The sequence below is a fragment of the Lactuca virosa genome, chromosome 6, assembly GCF_052849685.1.
Source record: "Lactuca virosa cultivar CGN04683 chromosome 6, Lactuca_virosa_CGN04683_v6, whole genome shotgun sequence".
NCBI lineage: Eukaryota > Viridiplantae > Streptophyta > Magnoliopsida > Asterales > Asteraceae > Lactuca > Lactuca virosa.
The window spans coordinates 200,418,137-200,432,569 of NC_136431.1; the positions used below are offsets into that span (position 1 = coordinate 200,418,137).

The 14,433-nt window shown below is 34.8% G+C and overlaps 1 protein-coding gene across 1 annotated transcript; it reads left to right on the forward strand.

Annotated features, from left to right (window-relative positions):
- The first annotated feature begins 533 nt into the window (after positions 1-533).
- On the forward strand, positions 534-5,263 carry LOC145118869 (E4 SUMO-protein ligase PIAL2-like). Its single transcript, XM_079054528.1, has 16 exons — positions 534-864; positions 1,395-1,467; positions 1,670-1,735; positions 1,832-1,897; positions 1,995-2,077; positions 2,210-2,261; positions 2,340-2,408; positions 2,505-2,572; positions 2,663-2,711; positions 2,925-3,009; positions 3,095-3,248; positions 3,335-3,386; positions 3,486-3,602; positions 3,692-4,279; positions 4,366-4,699; positions 4,775-5,263. Exons 1-16 carry the CDS (start codon positions 674-676, stop codon positions 5,026-5,028), a joined length of 2,301 nt encoding a protein of 766 aa, XP_078910654.1. The 5' UTR covers positions 534-673; the 3' UTR covers positions 5,029-5,263.
- Positions 5,264-14,433: the final 9,170 nt, after the last annotated feature.

A 14,433-nucleotide genomic window follows, 5' to 3' on the forward strand; every position in this document is an offset into this window, starting at 1 on the left:
GGAATTTGCATAATTAGGTGCCTTATAAGTTACAAGTATTATAGAGTGTTCATGTTTGTTATTTATTTTTTTTATATATATAACTTGTGTGTTTATTGGGTCATATTTTATGATTATGTCAAAATAGTAGAATTCTAATGAAGTGATATATTACATTGTTTGTGATTATTGCAAAAATTTTGAAAACATTTTCTTATAATTACATAATTTAAATTAATGCATATGATACAAAATTTAAATTTGACAATTACAAAAATAATCGAGAAAATTAAAAAAGAATTGTCTAGTTTTGATATTAATATATACAAAATGCAATATAAAGGTAATATGGTCATTTTTCACAATTCATCACAGTCAGTCAGAGATATAATCAAACAATATGGTTTCAGTCAGATGTGGACTCAGTCAGAAGTTCTAACTCAGTCGGTACCAACTCAGTTAGCACTAACTCAATCAGCAACTATCAAACGACCCTAAGCCTACTAACTACTAATTACTACTTCTTTTTTTTTATACTAAAAGACAAAATGCATTTTATTTTACTATTAAAAACCAATTATTCAAATCACGAATCGCAAAAAGTCGACACCGCCTCTGAAACCGGATTTTACGGTTTTATCATTCATCGTCTTCAATCGTTTCGGCACTTCTTAGTTGGATAAATCCGGCGAGCATGACCGGAACGGTGATAAATCCGCTGCAGGTGGCTGGAACAGTTGACATGTCAACCAGCCGGACGTCATCAATGTCGCACAGGAACTCTGTCCGCATTTCAGCAGTTGTTGATCGACTACTTGTTTACGTTCGCGGTGGCTCAAGGAACGACAGCAACGAGTTCTTCAAACTCTGCATCTCTCTTTCCAGGTGTTTTCCTTTCGTTTCAACTTTCTTCTGTATATGGATCAGTTACAGAAACACATTTCGTTCGTTTTCTCATGCATTATGCGTTTTTTGTATACGCATTTACGGTGGAAAACTGAAAATTGTTTGATGTTTTTGTTATCAAACCCTAATAATTCGTCTCAGATAGTTTTTTTGAGACTTGATTTCACACACACACGCACTAGATAAACTTACTGTGGATGTTGAACTTCCCAATAAGAAACGAAACGCTTTCTATGTTTTCAAAATAGATGATTTGTTTTTTACTTCGGGCATTGTGTTTTTCGAATAAAAAACTAGGTTAAATCATTCTACGTTATATTTCGGTGAATATTCTATTTTAGCACTTATTTCGAAGATTAATGTTAGTACTTGTTAATCTTCTGAGTTGGAAATTTCATTATGAAGAAAACTAGTTCAATGTCTTTAGCAAACATAACTCTTAGTTAATGGTAGCTCCTTGTTCTCAATCAAATTTCATATACTGACTAGATATACCATGACGATTGCAGAGGAATCGACTATGCTGTTGCTAACAAGGAAGTTCCAGTCACAGCTTCAGAATTACCTGGTTTGTTGAAGCAGGTAACTTCTTTATTCTGATATTAATGGGAACACTGTGTTTAAGAAGTTTAATGTTTCATCTATAACATACATCCTATTGTTGATTTACTTATCCTTTATATACCTTTATATACTTTATGAATGTATTATTATTAATGAACTTTACCCAAGGTCTTTCTGTATCTATGACATGACATGAAATCTGACACCATTATGTGCTTAGATATGTCAATGGAAAACCGATGCCTCATTACAAGCAGCTATTATGGTGCTGTTGATCTCTTTGAAGGTACTCAACTGTATTTATTATAAATTCCCCCTTTTTCTGTGGTTACATTTCTTACTTCTTTAGGGATTTAAAATCTTGTTACCTTGTTTCTAAAAGGGTGCATGTAGAAACGGATGGTTCAGTGAGAAGGATAATGAAGAACTTCAAAAGCTTTCAAATGAGGTTGGTAATTTTTTATATATACTTATATTAATCAATGTTGAGTTCTCTTCCATTTTTTATAGTCTCTTATATAAATTCTACTCTTTTATGATTCTAGATATCAGGCAGTTTCTGCAGTGTTAAGGATATGAACTTTGGAGAGAACATAGTCCATCCCAGTATCTCAGCAGTTATGTTAAGGTGTTCTAATATCTCATTATCTCCACAAGTTTCCATTTAGTTTCAACTTCCATAAATGGAAAGTTTATATTTCATTACATTGAAAGTTTTTGAAAATAAATTTTGATTAGAAGGACTATCCTTTCCCTTCAGGTTCTATCCAAGTATGAAGATGGGTGAAACACTTGCTTTTGTTGAGGCCAAGGTAATATTGTTCCATTTTCCTTGAATTAATTTTATCTTGAAAATCTATGTAATATTTATAATTTTCTATTTGTCATAGCCTGGATATGGTGCTTTTTTGAAAGATTTTGATATCACAACCAAAGCAATGTCTTCTAACAATAAAATAGTAAGCAATTTCTTTTCTTGTTGATCTTGTACAATATTATGCAATTTTGCTTTTTATTTTATTTAGTTTTTTTTTCTTTTTTTAACTTCACTGCAGTATTTGTTTGTTGCTCAAATTGATGACACAGAGACATCTTCATGCATCATAAGTCCACAGCAAGTCAAGTATATTTTCTTTTAACCCCTTGTACTTTTCTCAAAAGCACATATTCTTTTAAACTAATCAAACTATAAATCTTTCTGTTAAATTTGTAGCTTTTTGTTGAATGGAAAAGCAGTGAATGGGAGGACTTGTGTTTCTAAGGTTTGTATTATAATTATTGAGTCAATTTGCTTTTGTGAATGGTGTTACATGATCCTATTTCTTGTGTTTCCCTACCAATTCATGTATCTTAAAAGTCAACAAAAGTCAGCTAAGACTACCATCAAATACTAAATCCATGTTTTGATTTAAAAGTCAATAAAAGTCAACTTCTCAAGAATACCATTAAAATACTAAAGTCATGATTTACATCAGGATCCAGGACCACAGACTCCAACACTTGTGACACATATGCTCAAGTTGGGAACCAATCTTCTTCAAGTTGTGGGCCAGTTTAATGGTATATTTATACTTTTAACCCCTTTTTAATATACATATGCTTGAATCCTCCATCTTAAATAAAAGTTACTGTAAATCTTTGTTAGGGAATTATATTATAATTGTTGCCTTCATGAGTATGATCTCAAATCCAATCTCTCCCATCCTTCCCAACTATGTGCCACCAGTTGCTGCTGCTCCTGATCCAGATAATGAATTAACTGAAGGGCCTTCTACAACATCACTAAATTGCCCCATAAGGTTCTATTTTATTTTAATACAAATAGCACTTCATTTATCATCACTAATTAATATGTCTTTAAATCCAAATTCTTATTTTTATACAGCTTCAAACGTATCAAGACACCCGTTAAAGGACAATTGTGTAAACATCATCAGGTGAGTCTCAATGCTGCCTTTGTTACACAATATGAGAAGGGCATTTATGTCTTTTTGCACAGACGAGAAATTGCAATTTACCATATTTACCCTTTGCAGTGTTTTGATTATGACAACTATGTGGACATAAACTCAAGAAGACCATCGTGGAAATGTCCTCATTGTAGTCAATCTGTCTGCTTCACCGACATCCGAATTGATCGCATCATGGTTAAGGTAAATGACCATTTTACCCCTTGTGAGTAAAACACCAACAATTTGAAAATATTCAGTATTCACCAACAAAATGATTGATCCTTCCTTAGGTTCTGAAGGAAGTAGGTGTGAATGTTTCTCATGTGAGAATCTCTGCTGATGGATCATGGGAAGCTGTTAAAGAAGAAGATGATCATAACACAGATAATAATAATAAACCACAATCTACACCACCTTTACACCAAAACATGGGGCCTGGTATTTTGGACCTTACAGAAGGTGATAATTACATAAATGCCACTGCCACTAATCCTCATCATCAAAACATCGACAAAAAACCTTCTCCTTCTCAGTTGCAAAATCCCACCTCTACAAACATAAGAAATATTCCACCTAATGGGTTTCAGAAAATTCAGACATCCAATACTATGGTGCCACCTGTCCAGATGAATCCAATTTTGCAGGGTCAAAGTCAACTTTCTGCTTCCAATGCTATGCAGTCAAACGATGTGAATGGGATTGTGAGGTACCCTACACATTCTTCCAGACATATAACAAGAATTCCAATTGCTGTTCAGGCACTTCCAGCTCAGACCTCTGCGGGCCCGGGTAGTGGTGGCTTAGATGGATTTTATATGAATCCACATCAGATAAACCATACAGTCTCGGTCCCACCTTCACAACACATGGGCCCACAGGTTTCAACAATCAATATTTTACAAAATTATATTTCACTTTTTTACCAGTTTATGGAATAATGTTTTATTGATTTATGTATGATTAGAAATTTGGTGGTGGTTATCAATATAACTCTCACCAACAACACCAGTTTCCTCAAGTTCAGCAAGTTGGTGTGGGTCCCACAAATGGTATTTTAAGCAACCAACAAAACTATGCCATGTCCATGTCAATGTCAGCTGCTGCTGCTCAACAACAAGCTGCCACAAATGCTCATGTAAACAACCAACTGGCCCAGGCCCAGGCCCACCACTATGCCATGTCAGCGGCGACAAATGGTCATGTAAGCAACAACCAACAAGCCCGGCATCATGCCATGTCAGCTGCTCAACAAGGTTTCCACGTCAGCAGCTGGACACCATCATCGCATGACCATGGAGGTAATTACTCCTTTCCATTCAGCTTGCATGATATTTTTGTATATTAACTGTTTATGATTTATGATTGAGCAACAGACCAAAACTGGAGGCTAAGTGGACGTATGCGTGGAAGTTTATCGGGTGAAGCTTATTCAGAGGCTCTTAATCAGTACATATATCTTCCAACACAACCTGTCCAAGCTACAAGACCACCACTTCTGAATACTCCCAGACCTGTAATTCCACCCCATTTGCAATTTCTTCTTGCAAATAATAGAAACATGATCGGTGACAACTCTTTGCTTTTTGATAATACCAATGGTGGCGGTGGTGGTGGTGGTTTTAGATAGTGGCGGAGGAGATAGGGTGCCACGTGGGAAGGGGGTGTATAGAAAGCAAAAGCACAGTCAATTTTTGTATCTAGTACTGGCTGTGCAACTACAGGTTAATAGGTTATGGTTTGATTTGTGTTTCATGTTCTTGAAAATTTGGCATATATATGGTTACATTACATGATCTGCTAGGTGAAACTACTTTAACTCCTTAATAGGTTATGGTTTGATTTGAGTTTCATGTTCTTAAAAATTTATAGCATGTGGTTGTCTCTTTCTTAATAGTCATGTTATTATTATTGTTATTGTTATATTTATCATGTTAAGTTTTTCAAGTGGTAAATACACATTTACAATTTTATGTCTGGTTAATATATATATATATATATATATATATATATATATATATATATATATATATATATATATATATATATATATAGAGGGTTGAGATCGGTTGAGAACTCATAGTTTCCCGAGAACTAAAAGTGGAGCATTGGATCAAAAGTAATTCATTAAGGATATGATCGTCATTTTACCAATCTCATTTAATGTTTAATTTTTTTGTGTTATTTGACATATTAATATAAATGTCTAAAAATTTACATCATAAATCAAATTTTCATATTTTTTAAAAAATAGTATTTTTCGTTTTTTTTAAATGCAGATTTTTTAATCTTTTATAGAAAAAATGAATTTTTGAAAAAAAATTGAAAAAATACTTTTAAAAAAAAACTGCAATTTAAAAAAAACTGCATTTTTTTCAAAAAAAAAACTGTATTTTTTTTAAAAAACTGCATTTTTAAATAAAAAACTGCAATTTAAAAAAAAAGCTGTAAGTTTTTTTTAAAGAAAGTTATATTTTTTTCAGAAAAAACTGTATTTAAAAAAAAAGCTGCATTTTTTTTTTAAAAAAGTAAATTTTTAGGTGTATATGTACACATTTTTTCAAATGCACATATGTATATTTCTTATACTATAATATTCGTAAGTAAATCATAACAAATCTCATATTTATTAATTAATTTATAAACATAATAGTACAAGTATTTTATTCGATACAAAATAAAATATAAAAAATAAAAAATGCTATAAATTTCAAAGCGTTTTCATGTCTTAGTGTCAATATTTCCTTATTTTCTTCCATTTATATGATTTACATGTGAATCACATATAATTCACATGTAAATATATAATATTTCTCGTACCTTGTAAAGTAAATAAATAAAAGTATGAGGCTAGTGCCATTGAAGATAATAAAGTTCATTAACTCAAATAATTTTCACTTGTGATTTACATGTGAATCACAAGTGATTTACATGTGAATCACATGTAATTCATATGTGATTTACATGTAATTCATATGCGTTTCACTCGTGATTTACATGCGAATCACATGTGAATTACCTGTGATTTACATGTGAATCACATGTAATTCATATGTGATTCACTTGTGATTTACATGTGAATCACTACATATTTATAGTCTTGCTTCCAGTTAATTACTAAAATCTTATAACAAATCACATATGGAGATATCCACCCAAATATCATAATATAAATTATTAAATTCTCATAGGTCGGGTTCATAAGTTTCCAAAAAACTCCAGTAAAAGGTTTCTTTTACCTGGATTTGGTTTAATATATTGAGCTTGGCATGCTTTATCCTTGCACTTCTTGCTGCAGCTAGATCTAGTCAAACAGTTTGTGTGCACGGATCAATGAATCAAACAACCGATTCATTGTTTTAACTTAATAAATCAAACAATCTATTAAACATCTCGGTTTTCTAAATTTTACAAAATAAATCTAGTGAAAATATTTATTCGGGGATGAAATAGGCTTTTTTTTTCCGATTATCAGACTTGAGTATCATGTTATTTTCATTTTCCATTTGTACATAACAAACATAAACTCATAAAAACCATAACCGAGTTGCAAAAATTAACATGATATGTGAATGATGAAGGGTGCAACATTAATAATGACATTATGGCAACATTTGGCATATTAAAAGGGTAAAATTGTACATTCAGAATATGTATAAGCAGATGAAAGAGGTAAGAACTGAAGTTAAAAATACCAATACAAGATTCAGACAACTGTTGTCAAGTATACTGATCCCCGAGATCCTCTTCACTATGGGTCCCGGTTTCGATACAACCTAACAAAAAAAAACAAAGTATATTTAAAAAAACAGTGGATTACAAACGGATAAGAAGGTGTTTTAATTTTTAATTAGTAACACTAAATGATGAGAAAACAGGTAAAATATGCTTAACCTGTTTTTAAAATAAACAACAACATTGTTGTCTGCATATGTGAGAAAATGAGTAAGCCCATCCATATCTCGAGCATGTTGCTTTAGATGATTCATCAGTCTTGTACCATAACCCTTTACTTGTTCATCTGAAATGATTGTACAAAAAGCTATCTCCCCAAATTTTTGGCTAACATGTCACATATGATAAGCAAACAAAATCTCTTTTTAGAAAGTAATTCTTCCAAATACTAAATGAAAGTAAACCATGTGAGATATGTAAAATATCTACCTGACATATGGTCTGTAGTAATGCCACCAACAACTGTATTGAGAGTGAAGAAAGAAAGGAGTGGAGAAAGCCCGTTTGCAAGAAAAGAGGGAGAGGGCATCATCACCCACTGTTGGAGGATCTCTTCTAGGTTGTAACATAATATCTTAGGGGTTACACCCGCCAAAACAATGGATTACATCATACATCTCTTCTAGGGACAACAACTTAAATGAAGTAATACTGTGACACTTTATCAAACAGGTTGTGTGCACGGATCAATGAAACAACGAGAAGGATGAATAACAGACTTGATTAGAATCAAAATCTAACAAAATTCGAAGATTTCCATTGGTACTATCTGATACTTCATTTTTGAATAATTTATGATTACAATAACAATAACATCACACTTTCTACAAAAACAGGGAAGCAATAAGGATTTTAATGATTCAAATTTCACGTGATGTTCATATGATGGAAGAAAATGAAAGTATAGCATCTGATTCCTTTTCTCCGATGGAGGTGGAGGTGGAGTTTGATTTAGTAATCTTGTTTTCCAATGTTCCTCATTCGATTCTGTGACAGGTCATTATATAATTTTTCGTATGAGGAAAGGTTAAACACATCATGCCGCTATACTATGGAAAACAGAAGAGGATAAGATGCATTGTTCAATGTATTACCTGATTCATGAAAGACCGAAACGATTGAAGTAAGATCTATGTAAGCATCGTGTAGGGCACATTCACTTTCATCTTCATTTTCTTTTGACAGTTTACTATGTAGTAAACTTGCAAGGCCGCCATGAGGTGTGAGGACAAGATGTAAATCGTGTCTGAACAATTACAGGATATCAAAAAATCGTTGTTGATTGCAGGATATAAGAAAACGTTGAGAATCAGGATTAATAACTTCATAATCGATAATGGAAGAGGCAACATTGGATTTCTAGGTTGGAATGTTGATCCATGGATTTAGTTGCTTGCAATCAAGAGATTACAGAGTGCTGATAGGCGAAGGCGGCCATGGATTTCATACGACGGTGCTAGAATCTGGATTTTGAGTGAAAAATCAACAGGTATGGTGTGGGAAAAGAGGGTCGGTGAGAAGTGAAAACAACAGAGGGTTTGGGATGATGAATAGAGCCATAGAAATGCTGATTTGGGGAGAGTATCAAAGAAGAACGTCGTTGTAGGAGGAGGAAGATCGTGGGTATGAGAGAAAGGTATAAGGGGGATATGAATTATCTTATCCCTAAAATGCCCAGTGATTTATTTCAATCGTATACCCCCGCGTCATTTTTTTTAATTATTTACAAAACTACCATAAAACATCCCGACCTTTTATTATTTTGATCTGATGGTCCTTATTTAGTTCTCGGGAATATATAAGTTCTCAAATGATCATTCCTCTCTCTCTCTCTCTATATATATATATATATATATATATATATATATATATATATATATATATATATATATAACTAGGTGAAACTACTTTAACTCCTTAAAATTCTACTTAGGGCATCCACAATGGGGGTTCAATAGGAGTTTAATAGATGATGATTAGGATTGAATAGAGGTTGAATGGAGTGTGGGTGATGACATGGAGGAGGGTTGAATAGAAGAATTGTATGATCATTGAGTGGTTGAATGAAATTAATCTTTTCTTTTTAATTAAATTTCAAACAAAATATATATGTAATCATATTCTCTTATATTTTTATATTTTTCTAATTAAACCACAAATAAAATTAACCATATTTTTAGGTATTATATTATATAATAAATCAATTTTTAGGTGTCTTATTTTTTTTTAAATAAAGAATACAAATGTCATCTTTTTAGTTAATGTATATTTAGACTTCGTGTTTTTAATTAATGCATGTTTAGGTATTAAATGTTTTAGGCTTCATAATTTTTAATTAATGTATTTTTAAGTGTTGTATTTTTTAACTATTATATCTTTTATTTTTAAATTTATAATTATGTTTAAAAATATAATATTGAAAATGTGGAATTTCATTAAACTATGTTGGGTTCAATGGAGTGTGGGTGTTAAAGAGTAAAGTTGAATAAAAGGAGAAATATTGATGTGACAGTGATGTGACAATCCATTGAACTCTAAGAAGTTCAATGGACTGTGGATGTCTCTTAAGACCGCTGTCGTACACGATTTAAACAAATAAAAGTATAAGATAAACTGCTTTATTGCACTAACAGGTAGTACAGGTAAGCAGGGTCGAATCCTCAGGGGCACGTCCTAATGTTACACCTCTTTGCGTAAGGTGTGAACTGATTCTTGATGAATGCAATAAACATAAAAAAAGGGGGGTTTTGTTTTTGAAAATTAAACTAACAGAGATTGAAAATGACAAGAGAATGACTAAATTTAAAGTGATGAAAATTCAAATAAGAGAAAGCAATTCCAGTTTCGCGGTGACTCCCCTAATCATATAATTAACCTTCAACACGATAATTGACTATGCACTTGTTTAAACTGGTACTAAAGTTCATTAACAAGCTCTAATGACCTTTGTTACAAAAATTGTTTAATCAAAATAAGTTCTTTAAATTAAACCTAACTTTTTACTAAATTAATCAAACAAGCTCTTGATTAACGAAGAAAAGTTACATTAGACACAGTGTAATTCCCAGTAAAGTTCAATACCTCTCATAAGCTCGGAGGCGTTAGAACTTGTTTGATCAATTCATATCAGACTTAACCCTAATCTAAGAATTAATCTAATACTTGTCACTTTTTACTAATTAGTCTAGACAATTACAGATCTAAACAATTAGATGAGTAAAATGATTCACAAACAATTTAAGTGGCCAACAAAAACTGAAATCAAAATCAGACATTCAATTTAACACAGAATTGATCAAACTAAACAGTAATCATAGTAAAACATAGTGCTTAATGATTAATCATACGAAAAGGTTACGTCTTGCGAAACTGAAATCTGAGTTTTTAGCCGGACATGGCTAAAAACGGATTACAAACAGTGGAAATAGAATCTAAACGATAAATCTTACTAAACTACGAATAAAAATCGAATCGTCTCCTTTAGATCTGCGTTCTTCACTTGAAAACCTCTGAAAATCGCCTCTGAATCGCCAGGAATCGCAAAATTAGGGTTACTGGAAGAGTATCAGGCTGTATTTATACGTCTAGCTGTCAAAACACCGTACCTGCGATCGCAAGGGGCAAACCTGCGATCGCATGTATCACCCAAAAACGCGTCACGGGATTTTTTAATGAAGTACGTTGCTATTTCGACGCAAATTGACCAACCTGCGATCGCAAGTTTCTCTTTTTCTCAACTGATGAATTTTTTGGCTCGAAAAAACCTCGTAGGCAACCTGCGATCAAACCTGCGATCGCAAGGACATACCTGCGATCGCAAGGATAGAAGATACGATCGCAAGTTACTTCTTTTGGCTCTTTTGATCGTCGTTCCTCCATCCAAGCAGTTCTTGATCATTTCCCGGTATCCTTCCTTGGTCTAGACTCCAATTAAGCTCCTAAGCATCCACGAACGCATCCCGAACTTGCGCAATCATCCATGTGCTCCAAATGGTCCTGAAAAATCATAACAAACGTGAGCAGTACGGGCATTCTTCAAAATAATCATGAAACACGAAATACATAAGAATAATCGGGAATTAGTTAGCTTTTTATAATGAAATACGTAGGAAATTGTGCTAGAAGATGCATATAAAATGCATCTAACAAACCTCCCCAAGCTTACACCTTACTTGCCCTCAAGTAAGGAAACGATAACTTTGGAAACGGAATTGGGGCTAAAGGCAATAGCGGGACAACCTAGACAGACGTTAACTAAAAAAAATGAAAACCTAAATAATAAGAACTACCAAAGCTAAACATAAAACATGCATGCAAAGATAAAGAAAATGAACAATGAACTAAAATAGTATGCAAATGAAAAACGAACAATTTAGAATGAAACATGCTTCTTTTTTTATATCTTTTTTTCTTTTACGATCAGACTTTACATCGATACTGGGCTCCAATCACTAACATCAAAGCAACCATCCTGCTATCTTTCATGTATCACATACTCCCAAGGTAAGGAAGGCCACAATACGATGTAACACAATAATCCAACTCTAGTTTTATTTAAACTTTGCATCTTAATTAGCTTTATGAGCGAAAATAACATAGTCCATATCTCATGTCCTTAAGACTAGATGGCCAAGAATCAGAATCGACGCATCCTTAAGAACCCGCACGACCAAATCAGCTTTCGCCGAAGCAGCAAGGGCCAACCCCCGTAGGAGCCCGAGCTCTATGCTTTCACTTTTTCGAGAGCCACAAGTATCATATCACACAGTTCTTTCTTCGCCAGATGTAAATTTGGAACGGCTTCTAACTTGATTGAACTTTGATTTACACTTCGTTTTGAACTTGATTTCTTCAATCTTTTTTTTTTTTTTTTTTTGAAATTTCTTGAAGTTTCTTCAATTGAGCGCTTGAAATTCTTTGATTTGGGTACTAGATATAACGTTGTACCCTTTCTTCATTTTGACTGTGTGGATCTGATACTTAAGCTCTCTGTTACCGCGAGGGTAACGCGTGTCAACAAATAGGGCCATGTTCTGTGGGTTCAAAGTTGCCGATAAGGATTCTTTTTAAACATTAATAAGCAAATCATCCTAGAGCTGTTATTACCGCCCAAAAAACGTTTCAGTACGCTATTTTTTTTATTATCTAAGGCTGGGGTCTCGAATCACGGTGTCTTAGGTCCCCTGGTTATGACAGCTGATTCTACACTTCCAATGACAATCAAGTCGCTTCGGATTTTTTTCATTTTTAATTTTCAATATCCCACTTCATGGAGCTATCGTATGTAAAGATCGTCATCATCTCGTAAATTTTTTTTTTTGGAAAAACTAGGAATAAATAAAATGACAAATAAAAGAAACATAAATGAAAAATCTTTTTGGATTTTTTAAACTTTTCTAATTTTTTTGGATTTTTTTTAAGAAAAACAAAAATAAAAACTTTTTACAAAAAGATAGGAAATCCCCTCCCCAAGCTTAAAATTAAGCATTGTCCTCAAGGCTTAGGGAGGAGTGGAAGACGACTACTCGGACGGGGGAGCATAGCGACGGAAGAACTGGTCACGAAAATCGTCGCGCAGACCTAAGAGCTCGTCACGATAGTCGGTAGCTTGGGTGCTATACTGCTGATAGTCGAGGCGAAGACCAGTCATCGTCTGCTGAAGGGAAGCAATATCCCCACGGAGGTCAAGGTAGTGCTGGTAAGTGAAAGGAGAGTTGGGGTGAGGGTGAGATGGCTGAGTGGGTGGGGGCTGATCCTGAAAGTCAGTCTGCATAGGATCAGGCTGGGTAAAGGATATAGGTGTGGCGTCTGCGTAGTCTGGGTGCTGAGTGGATGAAGATGGTCGATCAGATTGTGGATGTTGTGCCCTACGTGGGCGAGGGGGTGATTGGATGTTCGAAGGGAGCACCCACACAGTCTCGCTAATGGGGTCAGCGAGAGCTATGACATCAGGTCCAGTGACCTTGAAATAAAGGGAACGACCCTGCATCCAAACATACCCACCTGGGGCAGGACGAAGCATGTGCATAACCCTAAGGGTCTGCAGGGTCAAACGGAAAGAATCACCCGCGAAAAAGGTGTACCCTGGAGGAGATGGCACCGCAAGGGCGCGGGCAATGACAGAAATCAAACCACCACAGCGAATTGCACCGCCGGTGCGAAGGGCTAAAACTCGATGGAACCGTCTGATGATAACATCACCAAAATGTGGGCGGTGCGACCCGGTGATCATGCACCACAAAAGAAAAAGCTCGGCTTTGCCGGATTTCGTAGTCTCAGTCTGTGCATAAATGATATTGCATATAATTTTCAATGCAATTTTGAGGACATGGTGCATAATACTGGTCTGTACGGATGAGGTTGAATCATAAGACTCCAAACCGGTAATGGAGTACCAAAACTCGCGTACGTCAAAAGGGGGGGGGGGGGGGGTGGGCTGGGATAAACTGGTGATAGGGGTATGGAAGAAAGTACATAACTGGTCGACGTAAATAGTGTGAGGGGTGCTAAAAACACGAAAAGCTATGTTTCCCTCATGATTTATCGCACTAAGCGTAGCTAAAAACTCTCGGGTCAGTAGAGGACAAGTGGCAAAATCCACAGATAACAGACGCTCCCAGCCAATATTGGCAAAAAGAGCGTGAACACCATCATAAATATGGAGTTCCCGCATGAGTGTGCGGCTAGGGGCCCAGGCCTGTGGCATAATCTCGCGGTCAAGGAGCCGCTGGTAACAGTCAAGTGCGGCCTGTGAACCTAAATCTACAGTGACATTGTCCACCTGGACTGTGTATGACGACTCTGGAGCGTCAACCTGTCTGCGTGAACGAGATGGTCGAGGGGGCATTTTTCAAGGTGAATTGGGACAAGGTAGGCACAATTTCCAGGTAAAAATAATATGAAAATAAGTATTTCTAACTACTCCCAAACGACCGCACAAATATATAACAAAAACAGAAATTCAGTTTCAGAACGAAAATACCTGACTGTGCGCTGAGCAGCAGTATATTTTTCGTGCCGAAATTTTTTTTGATTTTTGAAATTCCGTTCGGATGAATCTCTTCTGAATTGCGTCGTAAGCAAACGTTTCTACTTTTCGTGGCCTGCGGATAGCCAACAGAACGTAGATCTGAAAAAGAAACTCGCAAAAATTCAAATTTCAAAATGAACAAAATGAGATTTTTGGAGAATTTCAACCGTGAAAACATGATTTCGTTACCGTAGAGATGTTGTAGGAGTAAAATAGAAGAGATTGATACATTTTTTTCTTGATTTGGACGAAAAAACGAGCGATTTGGGT

Bases quoted from the DNA above. Each gene is read 5' to 3' on its own strand.
- LOC145118869 (XM_079054528.1), top strand. From the start codon at position 674: ATGACCGGAACGGTGATAAATCCGCTGCAGGTGGCTGGAACAGTTGAC. The intron at 2,409-2,504 runs GTAAGCAATTTC...ACTTCACTGCAG, and splicing joins TGTCTTCTAACAATAAAATA to TATTTGTTTGTTGCTCAAAT. The intron at 3,010-3,094 runs GTATATTTATAC...AATCTTTGTTAG, and splicing joins AGTTGTGGGCCAGTTTAATG to GGAATTATATTATAATTGTT.